Source organism: Chondrus crispus, genomic scaffold (genome assembly GCF_000350225.1).
Source record: "Chondrus crispus Stackhouse genomic scaffold, scaffold_264, whole genome shotgun sequence".
Lineage (NCBI taxonomy): Eukaryota > Rhodophyta > Florideophyceae > Gigartinales > Gigartinaceae > Chondrus > Chondrus crispus.
In genome coordinates this window covers 47,485-67,690 of record NW_005179144.1, presented here as the reverse complement: position 1 = coordinate 67,690, position 20,206 = coordinate 47,485, and the positions used below count along the sequence as shown (strand labels likewise).

Below are 20,206 nucleotides of genomic sequence, written 5' to 3'. Positions count from 1 at the left end.
GCAACAGGCAAACTAGTCCCTCCCTCTCTTCTCTCTTCTCTCTTCTCTCTCCTCTCTCCTCTCTCCTCTCTCCTCTCTCCTCTCCGTGACAAGGAAGATGCGGTCACAAAATTTATTGTGAATGGAGTCCAACAGTCCCCTACTCTATGAAGATATCTCTAATGTAGTCGGCGAACAGTTCCTCTCCAGGATTGATAAGCCTCAATGCCTTGACGCGCATCAGCGTGTGTTTCTGCAACGCAGACGTCGAGGTCACTTTTGACACCGACAGATCATATGCAACGTTGACGTTTCTCGGATTGGCGAGACGACCGTCAACAAAATCTTTGTGATCCTTATCATCTGGGTGATAGCGGTGGTCGTTGATGAAAGCCCCGACGCAAAATCTGGAAGGGACGATTGAAATGGCCTTTTGTCCATCAATAAGGTCCGTCACATTCTGAAAAACTCGTCCCTGCGTTGGCACCAGCATGGCATAGGTCATGAAGCGTTCGCGGTCCACTCCCATCAGCCCTTCTCCGTATGGCTTGTTCTTCGACTTAGACCGAATAAGGTCATGATAGACCAACGTGCCGTAGTAGAGGCAGATGTTGTCGTCAACGTCGAATGTTCTTGTAGCAAAAAGCCCGAGTCCCGCCTTCGGATGCCGAACAGAAGAGGGCGCCAACGCTACGCCGAATTGAACTGCCTCTATCGCTCGGAGGGCGTGGACGTCTGTTTGATGAAAACGACCTTGTAGTTCGCGTTTCCAAGCGTTGAGCGGAACATTGCGACATTTCTGAATCAACTCAGGGCTTTCCCAGGCCGTTGAAAGATAGGCTAGAATGTGATCTGGAAAAGTCTGGTAGGGAGGTAGGCCCGACGGGGGTGCCCACTTCCCATTCCTGCTTCTTCTATTTCCATTCCTGTTGTGCACATACAGAGCTGCACCATGGATGTCGTCGTCCGTCATGACCTGACCTACGTCCACCAGCTTGTTCACAATAGCCCCCGCGTAGCTCTCAATGACCTTCTTCTTGGCGTGCTCGAAGCACACAGCTTCTTTTTCGCAACCAATAAATCTCCTTGCTCCATTATCCTTGTCCAGATTGAAACATGCGATAGCCGTTGAAAATGTTCCGGCAAACGGGTCCACAACAATGTCTCCTGCCTGGGAGAAACGACAGATGAGCTCTTTCAAAAGGGACACGCATTTCTGCTCTGGCCTTAGCATGCGAGAGGTATCTCCGATCTTGACCATGTGCCGTTCTCCCGGAACGAGGCCCATGACATTGTTAATGACATTGCGAGTCGCACGGTACTCGGAGGGAACGTAGTTGAAACACTTGTAGTTCACCATGAGCCTCCCTTCCTTGAACTGTGGACCCTTCTTCATGACATGAATGACCACTTCTGCCATGTTGGACAGCGCAAACGTCGCGCGTCCAGGGAAGCCATTGCATACAGATGGATGGTATATGCAGTACAGCGGAGTGGATGCAACCCAAAATGTGGGCTGGCTTGCTTGAGACGATGATGATGAGTCTCCAGACGTCGTAGGATGGGCGGTGAATGCTTCTCTCCATATAGTGAATTGCTGAGCGGAGCAGAATATCAGCGCATGCCCTCCTGGACGAAGCATCTCGTCGACGCAGTTAACGAAAGACTCATACTGTTCTTTCCGGATTTCATCGTAATCAGCATGGTTGCGGCCCCTGTCCCTTCGGACATTGAAGGGAGGGTCCGTCAGGACAAGTTGAACTTTTCCATGCAGCTCTTCGTCTTCGGTCAGGGCATCGTACGCTTCAATGAAAGATTCAAAGTCGCAGTTGTACATCCTCACGGCTGCTTTCCTCATCTCAGAGAAAATGATCAGCTCGTTGTGCACGTCCTCTCCCTCATTCAAAGCTTCCAGAGAGGCTTCATCCGACGCAGTTGAAGTGGATTCAGCCTCCCCCACCACTTGAAGAACGTGCCGTGCACATACGACCTGACTAGAAGCAGAAGCCAGATTCGTCGTTGCACCTGGCGAAGGAGGAGGAAAAGGATCACCGGGAACAGCCGCTGAGGAAGCGATTTCACTCGTATAGGATTTGACCTGTCTCACCAATGCTGCACAGTAGGATCGGAATCTCGGGGGCAGGATGCCCCTGCGTCGAACGTACTTGGTCAGAAAGAACATTTCCTTGACTTCTTTAGCAGAGTAGAGATCACTTGACAATAACGCGCGTTCCAAATCTTGAAAAAAGTCTCCCACAAACTTGCGAAGGTTGCTGTCAACGATTGCAGGCCGATCGAAGGCATCGGAAAAGGTCTCCGTTCGATCGTTTGTTGCCGGCATGTCTTCAACAAACTTGACCAGCGTAGACAGTGGTGCAAACCCTTCTTCTCGGGTTGGAATCACTTCAAACTGCGCCAAGGGAGATACCAATCTCAAGTAGGGTGCACTCATCCTTTCCAAGCTTTGAAATCCGAGGTACTCTGCAAAGCAATTCCAAGCACCGACAACAGTCTCGATGATGTAGCCAATCTTCTGCGGAAGTGGGTCACGCAAGTCGGTTAGACCTTGTACAGAGAGAACTTTGACAGCCTCATCCGGCGTTGCGTTCAGACGTCGTCGTTTACTCGGCCTGCTTCTATTGACAATTGCCATGAGCTTGACCACGGCTGAGACGTGTAGCAGCTGTTGAAAGGGGGTTGCTTCAGTAGTCGGGAAAGGACTTGACTTGCGACGAGTCTTGCTCTCTCCGATGAACGTGAATGAAGGGCAGATCAACGCCATAACTCTCATAGGAAGGTGTGAAGTCAGGACATGCTCGATAAGAGCACGAACACGTCCATCAGTTCCTCTTGTCGCAAACGTGCTCTTACACACGCGAAACGATCTCGCATTAGATCGCGAATCCAGCATGTCCGTACATGACTCTTTCGTATGAGTATACAGCAGGACGTTTCCAGACAAGGACTGAAGCAGTACTTGAATGGGCCGTGGGGTCGTCTGTGCGGAGAAATGTGAAGACAACACCCATGCCATATAGTCTTTCCATGATATTTCCTTGCCGGGATGTTCATGTCTCCAAAGGTCGAGCACTTGATACGAGTGCAGGACGAATCTTGACGTCTTTCCTAATTCCTTAAACGTGTAGTCTCCGTCTGCTGCCATATTTTGGATTCCGGAGACGGCGGCGCTCGTAGTGCAGGACTTTTCGTGCAGCGAGCGAAGAGAGGAACGAAACTGCAAAAGATAAAAGTTCGGAAAGGCGGTCGCCAAAATACCCCTGGCGGTCGGATGTTACTCGGGGCCCGTCGTTTGTGGTGGTTGACAAGGAGAGTGGGTGTATGATGAGGGAAACGGAAAAGGGATGCACGATGCTCAGATTTGGAACAAGGAAAGAGGATATAGTCGTACGAAGGTGTGTGCGTTTGCGTTTGAGCGTGTGTGTGAGCGTGTGTGTGTTTGTGTGTGTGTGTGTGTGGGTCAGTGATCAGTTATCAGTTCCAAGTGATCGGTCCAAGTGATCGGTGCACTGCAAACACACAGTAGTATGAGTATTGAATTGCGATTATAAATTTTGGTGGGAAATGATACCTAGTGTCGTACGGCACCCCTCCGAGGCATGTGATCAGCGGCGGCTGATCACACGACGCCAACGCAGAGTTAGAACTAATTAAAATACGTAAATAATGCATTTGCACAGGATGCAAAAAGTACAGCAGTGACACGTATACGTTTGTTCAGAAATGATGCAAATATGCAGCAGGGTCATGAAGACAAGTGTGTTTCGAGAAGTATGCAAATTTTATACAGCAATGGCGATGTCGTACGACACCCCCTGTCGGTCTGTGATCAGTGGCCACTGATCACAGCTCCCCCCTGATCACAGGTCCAAACTCTCAAAATTTGCACGGAAATTTTGCAAATTTTATACAGCAATGACGATGTCGTACGACACCCGCCTGCAGGCCTGTGATCAGTGGCCACTGATCACAGCTCCCCACTGATCACAGGTCCTAACTCTCAAAATATGCGCGGAAATTTTGCAAATTGCAAACAACAACTTTGCCTAGTTTCTATTGATGAATTCCAAACCTTGAATTCATTGCCGTCACTCAATCTTCGGTCGATTCTGTTTTAAACAAAGGGTAATGGCGGGCTCCTAGACTAAAACCAATCTCCTAACAATGGGATCGTCGTCGAACCCCGCGTCCTTAGGATGTGATCGTAGAACGCGGCAATGTTATTTCGCAAGAGACCATTGGCAACAGGCGAGAGGATTCTAATGATCACTCTTGTTTATTTGTAGTCTCTGAACGTAATATAGATCGTTGCGAGCGAAATGTCGTTTGTTTACGTGCTGCAGTTTTCGTAATGACTAATGCAACGTCTAGAAACACTTGCCTTGCATAAACCGTGCCTGACCCTGACCTTATTCCTCGGTCATCCGTTCTGAAGGTAGAATTTGTCCCTCCTTCAGATAAAGACCGGTAGGGACACGTAGAGACAGCGGCAATAATGCAATGTCTTAGTCATGGTTCACCACGGGTAAGACATTGCATTTGGGTCACTGCGTGTACTACATTCTGTGTTTGTCGCGCGACAAGATCGACAAAAGCTGTATGGGTGGCCACCCATACTAGAATCAACCTCTAAAAAATTAACAAAAATAAATCTAGTTCCAGTATGGCTGGCCACCCATACAGCTTTTGAGAATCTTGTCGCGCGACGGCCATTAACTTGTCATACCAAAGAAACTTGCTTGCGCATGCAGGCCTGCGCGGTATACCTCCATACTATCCGCACCTTGCCCTCCAGATATCGGTCTTTCGGAGAAAGGCTTCCGTAACGTACTCTTCTCACGGCGTCACTTCTATGAAGTTGTGATGGGGGACCCCTCATTTTTTGTGGACATTGACATATCCCAACCGACGACTAACAAGGAGGTACCGCTTGTGGAACATCCGATTGATATGCAGACATGTTGCCAACGCCGTGATGAATACTAATCGGAGAATGTTGTTTCTATCGGCTTTGAGGGCATTAACCAGACTGTCTGTTGCTGTGAACGTGTTAGACCCATCATGCTGGGGCGTAAAGAAGAAGTTAGGTGTCCAACGTGTACGGTACACGTTGCAGGGAAGATTGGATTGTAGTATTGTAGTTGGTTTTAAACGTTTATAACTCAAATGTCTAAGAATTGTGTAATGCACTCGTTTTACCAGTTTATTCCAGTTATGACGAGTCTTCTTCCATGTTTTCCTTAAGGACCTTTCCCTTTGCCCTTGCCGTTTCTACGAGACCAACACACTCCAAGAACGTTTCCAAATGTCATCATTTGGAAGGACTAGTCTAATTTCTGCAAGATCATCCAGTTTCTCGTGCACTGAATCCCACCCAATCTTCTAATCCCACCAAATCTCCTAATCCCACGTAATCTTCACATCCCAGCAATCTCCTAATCCTAGTTACTCCCCTACTCGCCTAAATCTCCGAAGCACAGCGAATCCTTAATGTACAAAAACTATCCTGCTCCTTACTCCTGAATCTCCTGCCGGCCTGTGAGTAGTGTCTACTGATCACAACTCCCATCCCGCAAAATTTGCCACCCAATTTTGCAAATTTTATACAGCAATGACGATGTCGTACGACATCGCCTGCCGGCCTGTGATCAGTGGCCACTGATCACAGCTCCCCACTGATCACAGGTCGTAACTCTCAAAATTTGCACCGAAATTTTGGAAAAATTTTACAGCAATGATGATGTCGTACGACACCACCTGCCGGCCTGTGATCAGTGGCCACTGATCACAGCTCCCCACTGATCACAAGACGCAACCCACTTCGCAACCACCTTTTTCAACGTCCACCTCTCTTAGACAAACACGTATTTAATTGTAAAGGAAGTCATGGTTACCTAGTCACTATCGCACCATCGTTAATTTTCTCAAACAATTAGACCAATGGCAGTAAGATGACTAGTTAGACCACGGAACCAAATAGTTGGTATGAGTTGCAGGCACCAATACACTCATCTACTTTTACTGCCCCCGTAAATCTTGAAAAGAATGTACTGCATCTTATACCTCGTGTTTATTCGCAACAATTCTTACTTCGTGATGAAAATTGATATAAATATTATTTTTGGGGATTATTCTGGAGAAATAACCTCCAAAATAATCCCCAAAAACAACATACTTCTAGTATGGCTGGCCAACCACACAGCATTTGTAAATCTTGTCGCGCGTTTTGGTTGCCACGTGTAAAACATTGCATATCGATCCACATGTGTAATACATTGCATTTTGGGTCCACACGTGTGATGTGTTTGTCGCGCGACAAGATCTACAAAAGCTGTATGGGTGGCCAGCCATACTGGAATCGACCTCTAAAAAACTAACAAAAATTAATCTAGTTCCAGTATGGCTGGCCACCCATACAGCTTTTGGAAATTTTGTCGCCCGACGGCCATTACATATCATACCAAAGAAACTTGCCTGCCCATGCAGGCCTGCACGGTATACCTCGTACTATCCACACCTTGCCCTCCAGATTTCCTACGGCAGCCACTGTGCATATAGCACCGTGAAATTCCGTCTACAACAAGGCATTAGCTACGCTAGCTGTACCTGGTCCTCAATTGCCACTGCCATCCTAGACCGTATGGCATCCTACATCACAGACTTAACACTATCCAGTCCAAGCGTGACACTTGTCCATAGATATCTGTCGATATGAGATAGCATTCGCAACAATAGTCATCGAATAATGCATTTACATCCAGAGTCAAGGTATACCCCCCGCTGTAGTCCAGGTATATACCCTACCATTACTAACCAACATATACCAACTATCATGAAATTGGATGTGTCTAAAACCCCCCAATTTCATACTCGCAGTCCTAGAGTGCGGTTACAAGACTGCGATTAGACTCAAATGCATGAAAAAACAACCGTTTACAAAAAACCTACTGGATAGAAAGTATTCTACTACTCATCATACTCACCAGAGCTCGAGCTCTCATCTGTCATTTCTTCATCTCCCTTCTCTCCCCCATCCTCTTCCATACCTCCCAGTTTCAACGGTTCCCTAGCGCCAACCTCGTCGTCAGTGTTGTCGTCTACGTTGGCTCTGAAAGGAGGCTTGAAGACCAAGTTAATATGCACACCATCTGGGAGATTTGTGCCCTTGGGGACAAAGTACAGATGGTATCTCAACTGACCCGAGTCCCCAAGATAGTCATCAAACCCGGCACCGCAGTGAAATACATCACCCTTCCCCACGAAAATGGAAAACGGTGGGATGTTCACCATTATGCACACCATCCCCCGCCACACAGACCCAAGCGTTCCAGTTCGGGCCGACGCAACCACAGTGTGCGAATTGGGACACACCCATATCGGCACTTCCGTCTCCGCAGTACACAACACGAAGAACCCAGGGAGCTTGTCACGGCTTAACGTCTCCGTTCTCGACATGCTCTCAAAGTCCGTGTGCAGCTGTTGGCGCTTGCAACCCTTAGTCGTCACCAACCATCGACCCCCCGTGTGCGGAGTGTACATTTCCCTATCTCCCCTCCCTCCACAGTTGTCTCCGATCTTCAAGGCAGCCATGCATTGTCCAATGCGAAGGTCAAGAAGAGCACGGTTTCGACACATCCATACCTTCCCGACATCCTGCTCAACCACATTCGTCAGACCGTGATTCGTCGAGGTGAAACGCCCAACGCCCTTCTCCCCATCTATGGCATCTTGGGTACCACCACTGTTCACAATCCCATTCCATACCGTCCTATTCTCGCTCTCTTTCAGAGCTTCCCCTCCAGGAAACATCCCTTCAGTCTCCTTGTGCAGCCGGATGTAGAAGGTAGGATCCATGGCAACGTGAACCTTTTGATTGCTCGGTCCAACGCTTCGTGGCATACGATGGTCGTCCAGAAAGCCCTCGAGAACGCAAAAGCCAGACTCCATAAGTTGCTCCCGACGTTTCCCAAAGTACTCCAAGGCCACTTCGTCACCAAAAATTGATGCAAGCCAGATCTTATCCTCACCTTCATACGCACCAAGGTCCTGTCCAGTGTTGCTGATACAGTGGTCAATTTCTTCGGGGCTCTCTAGATAGTAGTTGTGAGCAGCCCTCCAGAAAACCACATGGTGGTTGTCCCTCAAAACTTGAACATCCTTGATCACAACGTGCCCACGGTGTTGGTCGGGGATATGAACAGCCTGCAGGAATGGACTAACATGCTGCAGAGGATTTGGTTTCGGCCATCTTGTCGGGAGACGAATGGCAAATCGCATCCAAGCCGGATGAGAAGGTCCCTCATAGGGGACCGGATCTTCGTAACCAATTGGGAGACGTGTCGGCAAAGAGTCATCGAAATCTTCGGTCGAAGGCTCAAATCTCTCCCCATCGTGACCTTCAACATCCGACCCACCGCGGAAAACCACATCAGCATTTAAGTCTGTCATCAGATCCACAATTTGGGTCTGGTTCAAGTTCCGAAGGGTTTGCTTGATTTCCGTCATCCCCACATCCCCAACATCGCCAGTCTTCCGCTTCTTCCGCGGTCCGCCGGTCCTTCCCCGCCTCACGCGATTCGGGTTCGTCAGCGGTGTAGACGGTCCCCCTTCGGGAACAATATCGGCATTCAGAACACGAATATTCTTCTTGCGACTCGACTTGCGCACGGCCCTATCCTCATTACGGGTCACACCGCTTCTAACGCCAGGCCCAGAACCACCAACACCACGATCACCACGGCCACCTTCACCCGTTGCTGCAGAACCTCCACGGACCTCCTCAACAACCATTTGGGTTGGGTGTTCATCTGGTGCACGAGGCGGAGCAGGAAGAATTTCAGGTCCAAGTGCCTTCTTGATGACCCTGTTGATGCTCTCGAGCCGGTCGATAGTCCACCTCAACTTGCCCTCAGGTTCCTTCTCTCCATTAAAAGACCACGCCGCCATTCTCGACCAAAGGGATCGTTCAATTGTGATACTCTTGCTCGGAGTAATATTGACCTCCGTCTTGTACAGGTCGTCAACGGATATGTTATTATACTCGCAGATGGCCTGAAGATGCCGATATAGAACTGCAATAAAAGTATAAAACTTGTCGCGAATGTCGGAGAACGTTCCCACGGTCTTGTTGTTGACACTTTCAGCAACTGAATGCATAGCCAGGTAAAAAAAGGACGCTTCCTTGGTCGTAAAAAGGACCTTGCTCGACATATGCTCAATGCCGAGCTGACCGCACTTCTCTGTCACCTCCAAGAATATCTTGAAGCAATGCGGTCGCTCAGCCAAGTTGCGGCCGACCAGCGTGTACTTCAGAATCTGACGGTCACTCAGATTCGGAAGGACATTTATATTTTTCAGAGCAGTAGCAATGACCCTGTCCGGCAGCTTGATCATGTCCACATGCGAATTGCGGTTCGCCGTCACATTGTATGACGACACCGTACCATGCACGGAGTCACTGAACGATATCCTCTTTACGTTAGAGTTGGATGCGTTCAGGAGGGCCCCAATGCCCAGAATCTCAGCGTGAGAGACATAATTGTCATCAGTGAGACCGCACCACAACGTCACGCGGAGCGACTTAATTGCTTCTGTCCATTCCGCTTCGTCGGCACCCAATTGAATTAAAGCTGTGTGCCGATTACGCCCATCCACAAGCCAAACTTCTTCTTCGATTTTCCTGCCTGCCCTGATTGCCTCGTGCAGGGCTGCGATTTCTTGGGGACTTCTCCTAGGGTCTTGCTTAAGGGCGACTGAGATTGTCCCGACGACAGGAAGGAACCCCCGACGTTTGAAGTCGTGCTTGAGGTCCCCCACGTGTTTCGGGTCAATCACACGCAACGTCCTCGGCGGGTCGCATATCAAGGCTATGTTGATCTCCGTTTGAAATTGACGGTAGCTGCCAGCGTTGACCATCGGAGCGTCCAACACGGGTGAATCAAGAACGGGTATAGGAGAGCCATCATCACCGGAATCTGGAACTTGCCAGACCTCTGTCTCGGTAACCCTCTTCCTCGTCGCTTCTTGGCGTTGCGTCGTACTCGCGGATGCCGTTAGTCCTTCCATCCCCTCCATGAGGTCAGAGACGTCAGCAACCTTATTAGTCTCGTTCTGGGCCTGCTTGTTGTGCTGTTCCGTATACGGTAGCCCCATTTCCTTATGAAAACACTCTGCAGAACATGCCATTTTGCTTTGGCTCCTTTTCTTGTCTTGCGAAATGGTGGAAAACTTCACCTCTCCAGCATCACAGGCATCATGAACATATTTGCACTTGCGCTTGTTAACTGTTTCCATCTTGCACCAGGGTGCATCACAGTTCCCAGGGTAGGTGCGGAAGATAGAACCTTGGTTCACTATGGCCTCCTTGTCCTTCTCCTCCTCCTCCTCGGAACTCTCCCCGTAGTCGGCCACGTCCGACTCAATGTTAGGTCCCTGTTCTTCTTCCATAAGCGGCGTTTCCTGAACTACGGCCATCGGAACGGGTTGTTCGCCCTCGTGCTCGTCTGTCCCCTTTCCACAGGATGAAGTCTCTTGGTTGTTCATCGGCTGCATCTTGAAAACTTTGCTGAGTGTTGTAAGACGTGTGATGAGTATGTGTGTGTGATGAGTATGTGTTGTGTGAGAATGTTGTGGGAATTGTTGTGTGCGTTGTGGGCAGGTCTCGTGTCCAACTCAATGCGGTTCGATTTATAGTCTTCGAACAGAGGATTTCTGAGCCCCCGGCGAAGCAGTTTGACCAATAAAACGGTGCAATCTTCCTTTCTCTTAACCAATAAACAGTCGCCACCAGGAAGGTAATCTGGGACTCCAACCGGCCGTGTCCCTGCTTTACAGCAAGAAAGGTAATTTCAGAGCTTTAACCAGCCGTGTCCCTGCCTTACACCAAGAGAGGTAATTTCGAGCTTTAACCGGCCGTGTCACTGCTTTACACCACGCATAAAAAAATTAACCAAAAATTGCCTTGCCCAAAACTGCTTTACACCACGCATAAAAAAAATTAACCAAAAATTGCCTTGCCCAAAAATGGTTTTGTCGCGCGACAAGATTTCCAAATGCTGTATGGGTTTTAGTATGGCTGGCCACCCATACAGTATTTGGAAATCTTGTCGCGCGACAGCCCCTTTTCCCCAGTGCAGGTGTAACACGTGTCAGAAACCCTGATAATAACCCCCTATTTAAACAAATGTATGTTACGCGCGGCCTACACCCACACTTACTCCTCACATCTATCAACAACTCGTGCAACTCGTACTAACTAATCAATAAAAAATCGCGAGCAAGGAAGGGATTTGCGCGCTCGCTCTTAACCGGCCGTATCACTGCTGAGTCACTGCGCCAGACCAACAGCGGTCCGCACGGTCAGCACCACGAAGGTCATCATCTCGCCTGGACACCCAGACCCTCAGCCGGGCATGTCGCTGCTTTACACTACCGACGTAAAAGAATAAATAGATTAAACCATCCAAAACATTTTGTCGCGCGACAAGATTTTCACAAGCTGTATGCGTGGCCAGCCATACAGAAATCACCCTCCAAAACATTACCAAAAATTAATGCAGTTTTTGTATGGCTGGCCACCCATACAGCTTCTAAAAATCTTGTCGCGCGACAGCCCCGTCACAAGTGTGACACGTGTGGGAAGAACAAGTGATCAAACGAAGAAACATTACCTTTTTAAACCGAACCAAAATGGACAAATTTCTCTTGTGTGGTGCCTTCTGTGATTCTATGCTCTCTTTGACTCTCTCCTCTATTAGTTACCCCCCCGTAATCACATTTTCCCTTCTTAATGATTCTTCTCCAAAATGGTTCAAGGCCTCTCTAAGCGGCCGCGTTTCCTTCCTATTAACGCCCACGTTAAGTGGTCGCTTTCAGGTCTTCCCTTTCACATTTTACGGAAACAATAATCGGTTGCAATCCTTCTTTCCGTGAATAAACAGTGCTGACCAAGCAAGGTACTCACAGACGTTTAACCGGCCGTGTCACTGCTTCCAACCACAAACGGTCCGCACCACGAAGGTATTCATCCCGGACTTCCAGGTGGCCGTGTCGCTGCTTTACACTACGGAACACCAGTACGGATATAAAAAAATTAATAAAATCTAAAATCCAACCAAGAATTGTCGCACGACAAGATTTTCAGTAGCTGTATGGGTGGCAACCCATATTTTTCGTGCTATATAAACTATGTACCTTTGTAATGGCACGGCGGGTTCAAGACCGGTTTATGTGGTCGCCTTCCCACGTTCTCAACTACTCTTTTTTAGGTGCTCACTTTTCGGTCTTACCAATCACGTTTTCAGCGGTTGCCTTTCCTTTCTTCCGGAGAGTGAGCTTTTGGTCAACTCTCTCTCAGGTCAATTTAACGCTGGCTCAAGGATTCCAAGTTCATCCTTTCCTCACCCACCTCGACAACCACCTCGTCAAACACCTCGTCGAACACCTCCACAACCACCTCAACTTCGACACCAAGGCTCTCTCATCTCGCTACACACCATAACTTAACCATGTCTTCAAGAATTGCGTACCTCGTCAAGCATTTTCTCATCTGCAGGAGCATCTGGAACCGAACAAACGAAACTGCTTCTCGCAAGGACCAACTCTTCGTGCCGTTTTATAAATGGATCCTCACGATTCGAGAATCCAGTACAGTTGCAACGCCGAAAGAAGTTACAGACCTTCTGAATGCCATCCTTCGCAACAGAAGTCAGACCCCGCGTCACGAAGTCTACTCCACCACCGACCTGAAGAACAAGCTGTGTATCAATGCTCATGGCCAGTACTATCGCATCGCTCTCGCTGCGGATTGCGAACTAAATGAATCGGACTGTCGCGTCCGCGATTTCATCGACGCAGCAATAGAAGAGAGCGACTGGTTTAGGTTGGATGCCGTCATCTGCGGTTTCTTCACCGATTTTGGAGCCCCAAAGACCCAGTCTCTCGCGAAAGGCAATCTCCGCACTGATCCATGCCCGCGATTTGAGCAGCTTGTCTTCCTTTCAGCCATTGCATACCTTTCAAAAATGTTGAAGGCCGGAAAGAGACCGCAAAGCAAAAAGCGAAAGTTGTCGGACGGCAAGGCAACAACCGACAAAGCATTCCTTGGAAAAATCTCTCCGAGCAGTCTAAAAAAACATTCACAACTGATTGGAAAAACTATTCAAGCAATAGCAAGGGCGTGGGACGCATTTGCAGTTTAACTTGGCTTTCAAAGTATTGAAGACATGGTCCTCCCTTACGTGCGTGTCAATTCTGCTCTGCAGTTTGAAGTCATTTCAAAACGCACTGATGGATTCGCGCCTTACATACAACTTCAGCACATCAACATCGATGTCGAACCTACTCATGAGGCCCAAGACACCTTCGAGGGTGTAGTTGGTCGCCCTCATGAATTGGACAACGCCATCAGAATATTCGCTGAAGACTTCTTCTCAGACGTCCGCGAAGCAATAAGCTCGACTGATTTATACACCCGCTCACAAAATTCCGAGTGGGGACATATGGATCGTTTCAAGATTCCACCTGGAGGAGTTGTACCATCTCGATTCCAACTCCTCTCCTCCACATTGGTACAGAAGATTCGGTCCACAATGCCCCAGGCGACTGGAGACGACGCAATGGATATTGATGAAGCTAGTGCCAGGCCGTCAAATCCTCTGCAAACCAAGCCACGTTCATGTTCACCGCCCGCAGACGACTACACAATTGCCGAACTCCCAGAGATTACAGATCAAGAGATGAAAAAGAAATGGGCTACTCTAGAGAAGGAAATGACGCCCTTCTTGAGGATGCACGATGTTCCCTTTGAGGAAATACAAGATACTGAGGAGAGCTTCGGTTGCACGTCTCCAATACTAGGAAAAGTCCAGCTGCTCCTCACAGATCCTCCGTTCAACATTAGAAGATTGGCAGGATCCAGGAACGCAACGTACGACGACCTTACTGAAGATCAAATGAAAATGGTCGTCGAGAGAGCCGCCCGTCTCCTTCGTGCAGGAGGGCATGCAGTTATTTACTGCAGTATCCAACAGTTCAGCCTATGGGAAAAGCACTTCAACGATCACAAGACCGACCGTAACACCCAAGCTGAGCGACCGACTTTTGATGTCCATTCAGTTCCAATTATCTTTACCAAGCACCTGTCAGCTCGAAACGGTGCCTCATACAGGTCTTCCAATACACTGTCGTCTATTGCCGAGTTTGCAGTTCATTTAACGAAACTGGGACCGTCTCAAGCAGAAAAAAGAGAAATGGTCAATTACAAGAACTTCAACTACGTCGCTTCAACCTATCCAGCTTATCGAAATGTACTTGACAACTGCAAGGGGCTTCTTCCTTCCGAATCCGTTCGAGTTCAGAAGTCTGACAACTCTGGAACGGCAGACCTTCGGCCGGAGCAAAAACCTCTAAGTGTGCTCAAAGAACTCATCAGCCGATTTTCTCAGCCAGGTGACATCGTCGTGGACCTGTTTTCTGGAACGTTCGCAACTGCTATAGCTTGCTTCGACTTGCCCAAACATCGCCAATTCGTTGGATGCGAAAGGGACAGTATCTGTTACAGCCATGCCTCCAAGCATGTTTTCAAATGCATTGCACGCATCATTTCCGAACGCAAAACGGATGTGCCTTTCTCCCCCGAACTTCTGGACGCCGCTTTGTACGTCAACGACTACGACAAGAGTTACAGGTTGCCTTCTGATCCTCGATGGAAATCTCCAAAAGGCATGCCTCAATATCAAATCCTTCCGCAACACTTGTTAGCACATATCACTGCCGAATGGAATAATCCCGAGTTCCTTGTGCGTTGCCTAAACAAACCAGTGCACAAGTGGACTCGCGAATTTCGTGGACTGCTGGAGCAAACGGACCCCAAGACTCTTATGATCACCGATTACACCAATGCAGGTGTTTTTCTTGCTCCGTCGACAATCAAACATGAAAGAGCTGGAATGGGCGTCTTTGCTTCCAGGATGTTCGCGAAGGGCGACAAAATCTGCTCTTTCTTCGGTACACTCATTTACCATGACTTGGCATCCCGCAAGGAAGTTCATAAGACGTACGGTGAAGGTATCTTAAGTGTCACGGTCAAGCGCTTCAACAAGTACAGCATCCAGATTAGGATCGAGGGTCATGCCTTCAACAACATCAAGGGGAGGTCGCAAGGAAAGAAGCCCATATTTGTCACTCCAGCCCCATTTTGCGTTGGGGGATACATCAACGACATGAGATATCATCCCGACGACGAAGAATACGATTTATTTCTTAATAGCACACGCGGCAATGCTGGTAACGAGACAATGGGTAATATTCGCAAGGCGAATGCTAGGTTTACCCAGTCGAAGCCTGTTCACCACCCCTCCCAGCTAACAGATACAGATCTCATCTACATAGAAGCCGACGAACTCATCAACCCTGGCGCTGAGATATTCGTACACTACAGTGAGAATTCACCATTCGTCCATGAATAGCTTGTAAACAACAATTTTGCCTAGTTTCTATTGATGAATTCCAAACCTTGTCGTCACTCAATCCGTCGATGGGATCGTCGTCGAACCCCGCGTCCTTAGGACGTGATCGTAGAACACGGCAATGTTATTTCGCAAGAGACCATTGTCAACAGGCGAGAGGATTCTGATGATCACTCTTGTTTATTTGTAGTCTCTGAACGTAATATAGATCGTTGCGAGCGCAATGTCGTTTGTTTACGTGCTGCAGTTTTCGTAATAACTAATGCAACGTCTAGTAACACTTGCCTTGCATAAACCGTGCCTGACCTTATTCCTCGGTCATCCGTTCTGAGGGAAGAATTTGTCCCTCCTTGAGATAAAGACCGGTAGGGACACGTAGAGACAGCGGCAATAATGCAATGTCTTACTCATGGTTCACCACGGGTAAGACATTGCATTTGGGTCCACACGTGTACTACTTTCTGTGTTTGTCGCGCGACAAGATCGACAAAAGCTGTATGGGTGGCCACCCATACCAGAATCAACCTCTAAAAATTTAACAAAAAATAATCTAGTTCCAGTATGGCTGGCCACCCATACAGCTTTTGGAAATCTTGTCGCTCGACGGCCATTAACATGTCATACCAAAGAAACTTGCTTGCGCAGGCCTGCGCGGTATATCTCCATACTATTCGCACCTTGCCCTCCAGATATCGGTCTTTGGGAGAAAAGCTTCCGTAACGTACTCTTCTCACCGCGTCACTTCTATGAAGTTGTGATGGGAGACCCCTCATTTTTTGTGGACATTGACAAATCCCAACCGACGACTAACAAGGAGGTACCGCTTGTGGAACATCCGATTGATATGCAGGCATGTCGCCAATACCACGATGAATACTAATCGGAGAATGTTGTTTCTATCGGCTTTGAGGGCATTCACCGGACTGTCTGTTGCTGTGAACGTGTTAGACCCATCATGCTGGGGCGTAAAGAAGAAGTTAAGTGTCCAACGTGTACGGTACACGTTGCAGGGAAGATTGGATTGTAGTATTGTAGTTGGTTTTAAACGTTTATAATTCAAATGTCTAAGAATTGTGTAATGCACTCGTTTACCAGTCTATTCCAGTTATGACGTGTCTTCTTCTATGTTTTCCTTAAGGTCCTTCATCTTTGCCCTTGCCGTTTCTATGAGACCAACACACTCCAAGAACGTTTCCAAATGTCTTCAACTATCGTTTGGAAGGACTAGTCCAATTTCTGCAAGATCATCCAGTTTCTCGTGAACTGAATCCCACCCAATCTCCTAATCCCACCAAATCTCCTAATCCCACGTAATCTTCACATCCCACGAATCTCCTAATCCTAGTTACTCCCCTACTCGCCTAAATCTCCAAAGCACAGCGAATCCCTAAAGTACGAAAACCATCCTGCTCCTTACTCCTGAATCCCCTGCCGGCCTGTGATCAGTGTCTACTGTTATCAGCGTCTACTGATCACAGCTCCCACCCCGCAAAATTTGCCACCAAATTTTGCAAATTTTATACAGCAATGACGATGTCGTACGACACCCCCTGCCGGCCTGTGATCAGTGGCCACTGATCACAGCTCCCTACTGATCACAGCTCCCAACCCTCAAAAATTGCAAACAAATTTTGCAAATTTTATACAGCAATGACGATGTCGTCCGACACCGCCTGCCAGCCTGTGATCAGTGGCCACTGATAACAGAACACAACCCCTTTGATTGACGGTGTGGTAGCGTAAGGCAAGGTTCTTGTTGTATTTGCAGAGATTTCCTTGCCTGCTGCATCGCACACAACCCGTCTAGTTTTACCACGCCTTGCAATCGAAGGAGGTGGTTGCCGAAGAGGTATTGGTAAGAGGCGCTACCGTAGTAATGTGAAGATATACCTGGTGGGAGATCTGGGAAGGCTGTGGGCACTACCATCGCGTGATACGCGTATTTCCAGAACCGAGCTTTATTGCGTCGCAAATATGTCTTCTGCACACGGCGAAGGAGAGTTGCCTCCGGCGCGCAGAGGCAAACGTTACGCTCTTGGGTGTGCGTGTCAGATATGCGGGCTACTTTTCGTTAGTAATGGCTGTGAAGATAAACTGGATCTATAGTACTTCTCACAACTTTCTCACAACTATGGCTTTTCATTTACTATCTTCATTTGCTTGCATGAGTTGGCAAAATCACGGAAGCGCAAGTCTTCGCTTCCGCACAGAACACCTCGTATATCGGCGGAAGATCATCTTGAATGGCCTCTTCCAAAACGGGCGTAGAGTATCCACCGTCGGGATGCGCTGCTAGAAGAAGGTTCATGGCTACCCGAAAAATTCCTGCGCTCCTCGGTTGGTCCGCGCTGATCACCTCTCCTTCTGCAAGCAGTCGGGCCCGAGACTCAAGGACAGAGTATATGTAGACGGAACGATATTGGAAGAAGAGTTGCTTGCCGGTCAAGGGATATCGAACGCCAGGATATAACTAGTTACTAGACCGTGCAACCAATAGTATGTGAAATGATGAGCCAGATCGTGTTTATTCCCAACAGACCTACTACATGTATTTCATCCAATTCTTAATCATCTATATCATTATCATCCATTAGGTTCTCGTCGTGACGATACGTACTGGCTCCAATGCCGCCATAACCAAATCCCCGAAGCGTCTGTTCGAAACGGGCTCTCTTCCTCGCACGGGAGTCCTTTATGGGACTCGTATACTTGCCGGTATCGGTGCCCTCCATCCATTGCCGCTTAGAGCTTTGGTGCGGGGAGGCATTATTGCTGTGCAGAACGCCCCCACCAGGCCCGAATGATCCTGAACTTGCAGTAGATCGAGGAGATGCAGGAGCCAAAACGTAACCTTCCGGGTTTTTTAAAACGTCTTGTTCGTGCGGGGTCATTCTCGCAAACGACTCGCCAAGGCCATTCCGAAATGTTTGGTTGCGAAAAGTTTGGATGCTTGCCGTGAGAGTTTTCAAGAGAGCCCTGTGAGCCTCAGCCATTTGCTCCATTTTTGACAAAAACAAACCGTCACTACACATCAATTCTCTCGCTAGACGCAAACCTCCGAGGCGTGTGCGGGGCTCCCTGATTCCATGCTTGCGACACGTTGACTTCAATTCCCGCAGAGCTTCGGTTTCGTATCTCGGACGAGAAGGCCCCCCCTTGGCATCACCAGCGATTGTTGGCTCTTCCATTCCTCAACCGGCGACAACAGTTGACTTCTTGGTAAGAAACAGGAGTCCTCCTCGGTCTGGACCGACTTATTCGGAAATGCTCTCAGCGCAGAAAGTGGTTTTTGAACATTCGCCCCCCTGCTTGAAATACCCTCGTGTCCAAGTCGCGCCACCACGAACCAAATGACGTGGCACCCGTTCCTGGTTTGGTAAGACCCTACACTGAAGGACGGTGTGGGAGCGGGCATTACCATCCCATACCATACCTTCTCCCGTGACTTCACATCCCCGCCCGCCCGTAGTCTCAAATGTCAACACTGCTCCTTAGGACGCAATCTGAGAACATTACACTGTCAGACATCACTACATCAGACACCACTACAGTGGTATTTCCTTCCTTTTCTAGTACCGTCACTCAGGGAATTGCGTGCATGGAGAACATTAATTAATGGTTTTGATGATAAACTGGATCTATATTGCTTCTCACATCTATGGCTTTTCATTTACTATCTTCAATTGCATGATTTGGCATAATCAAGAAGAACACTATCTAGTGGTCGGCTATAATACCTGTCACGGCTATCCCGCACAGACCGAAAATCTGACTTCCCTTCCAAAGAGCATATCTTTTCTTACCTTTCTGTATGCTTTCGCTCTATTTATTTATTTCTGGACGGGCTGTTGGTGGCCGAACCATTGGGCCAACGATTGTGGTGGCTTTGGGTAGGACTTCTATCGCGCTTTTTCAACCTCTTGACCCCTTCCCTCAATTTTTCTATATCTCTACATCTTTCTCTGCAATCTTTGCAATCTTTCTCTTTGCATTGCATTTGGGTCCACACGTGTACTACTTTCTGTGTTTGTCGCGCGACAAGATCAACAAAAGCTGTATGGGTGGCCACCCATACCAGAATCAACCTCTAAAAATTTAACAAAAAATAATCTAGTTCCAGTATGGCTGGCCACCCATACAGCTTTTGGAAATCTTGTCGCTCGACGGCCATTAACATGTCATACCAAAGAAACTTGCTTGCGCAGGCCTGCGCGGTATATCTCCATACTATCCGCACCTTGCCCTCCAGATATCGGTCTTTGGGAGAAAAGCTTCCGTAACGTACTCTTCTCACCGCGTCACTTCTATGAAGTTGTGATGGGAGACCCCTCATTTTTTGTGGACATTGACAAATCCCAACCGACGACTAACAAGGAGGTACCGCTTGTGGAACATCCGATTGATATGCAGGCATGTCGCCAATACCACGATGAATACTAATCGGAGAATGTTGTTTCTATCGGCTTTGAGGGCATTCACCGGACTGTCTGTTGCTGTGAACGTGTTAGACCCATCATGCTGGGGCGTAAAGAAGAAGTTAAGTGTCCAACGTGTACGGTACACGTTGCAGGGAAGATTGGATTGTAGTATTGTAGTTGGTTTTAAACGTTTATAATTCAAATGTCTAAGAATTGTGTAATGCACTCGTTTACCAGTCTATTCCAGTTATGACGTGTCTTCTTCTATGTTTTCCTTAAGGTCCTTCATCTTTGCCCTTGCCGTTTCTATGAGACCAACACACT

The 20,206-nt window shown here is 48.2% G+C and overlaps 1 protein-coding gene across 1 annotated transcript; it reads left to right on the top strand.

Moving 5' to 3' along the window:
- The first annotated feature begins 19,275 nt into the window (after nt 1–19,275).
- On the top strand, nt 19,276–19,563 carry CHC_T00005017001 (hypothetical protein). Its single transcript, XM_005716379.1, has one exon. It carries the CDS (start codon nt 19,276–19,278, stop codon nt 19,561–19,563), a length of 288 nt encoding a protein of 95 aa, XP_005716436.1.
- Nucleotides 19,564–20,206: the final 643 nt, after the last annotated feature.

Coding starts and splice junctions, on each gene's coding strand:
- CHC_T00005017001 (XM_005716379.1), top strand. CDS start 19,276: ATGCTTTCGCTCTATTTATTTATTTCTGGACGGGCTGTTGGTGGCCGA.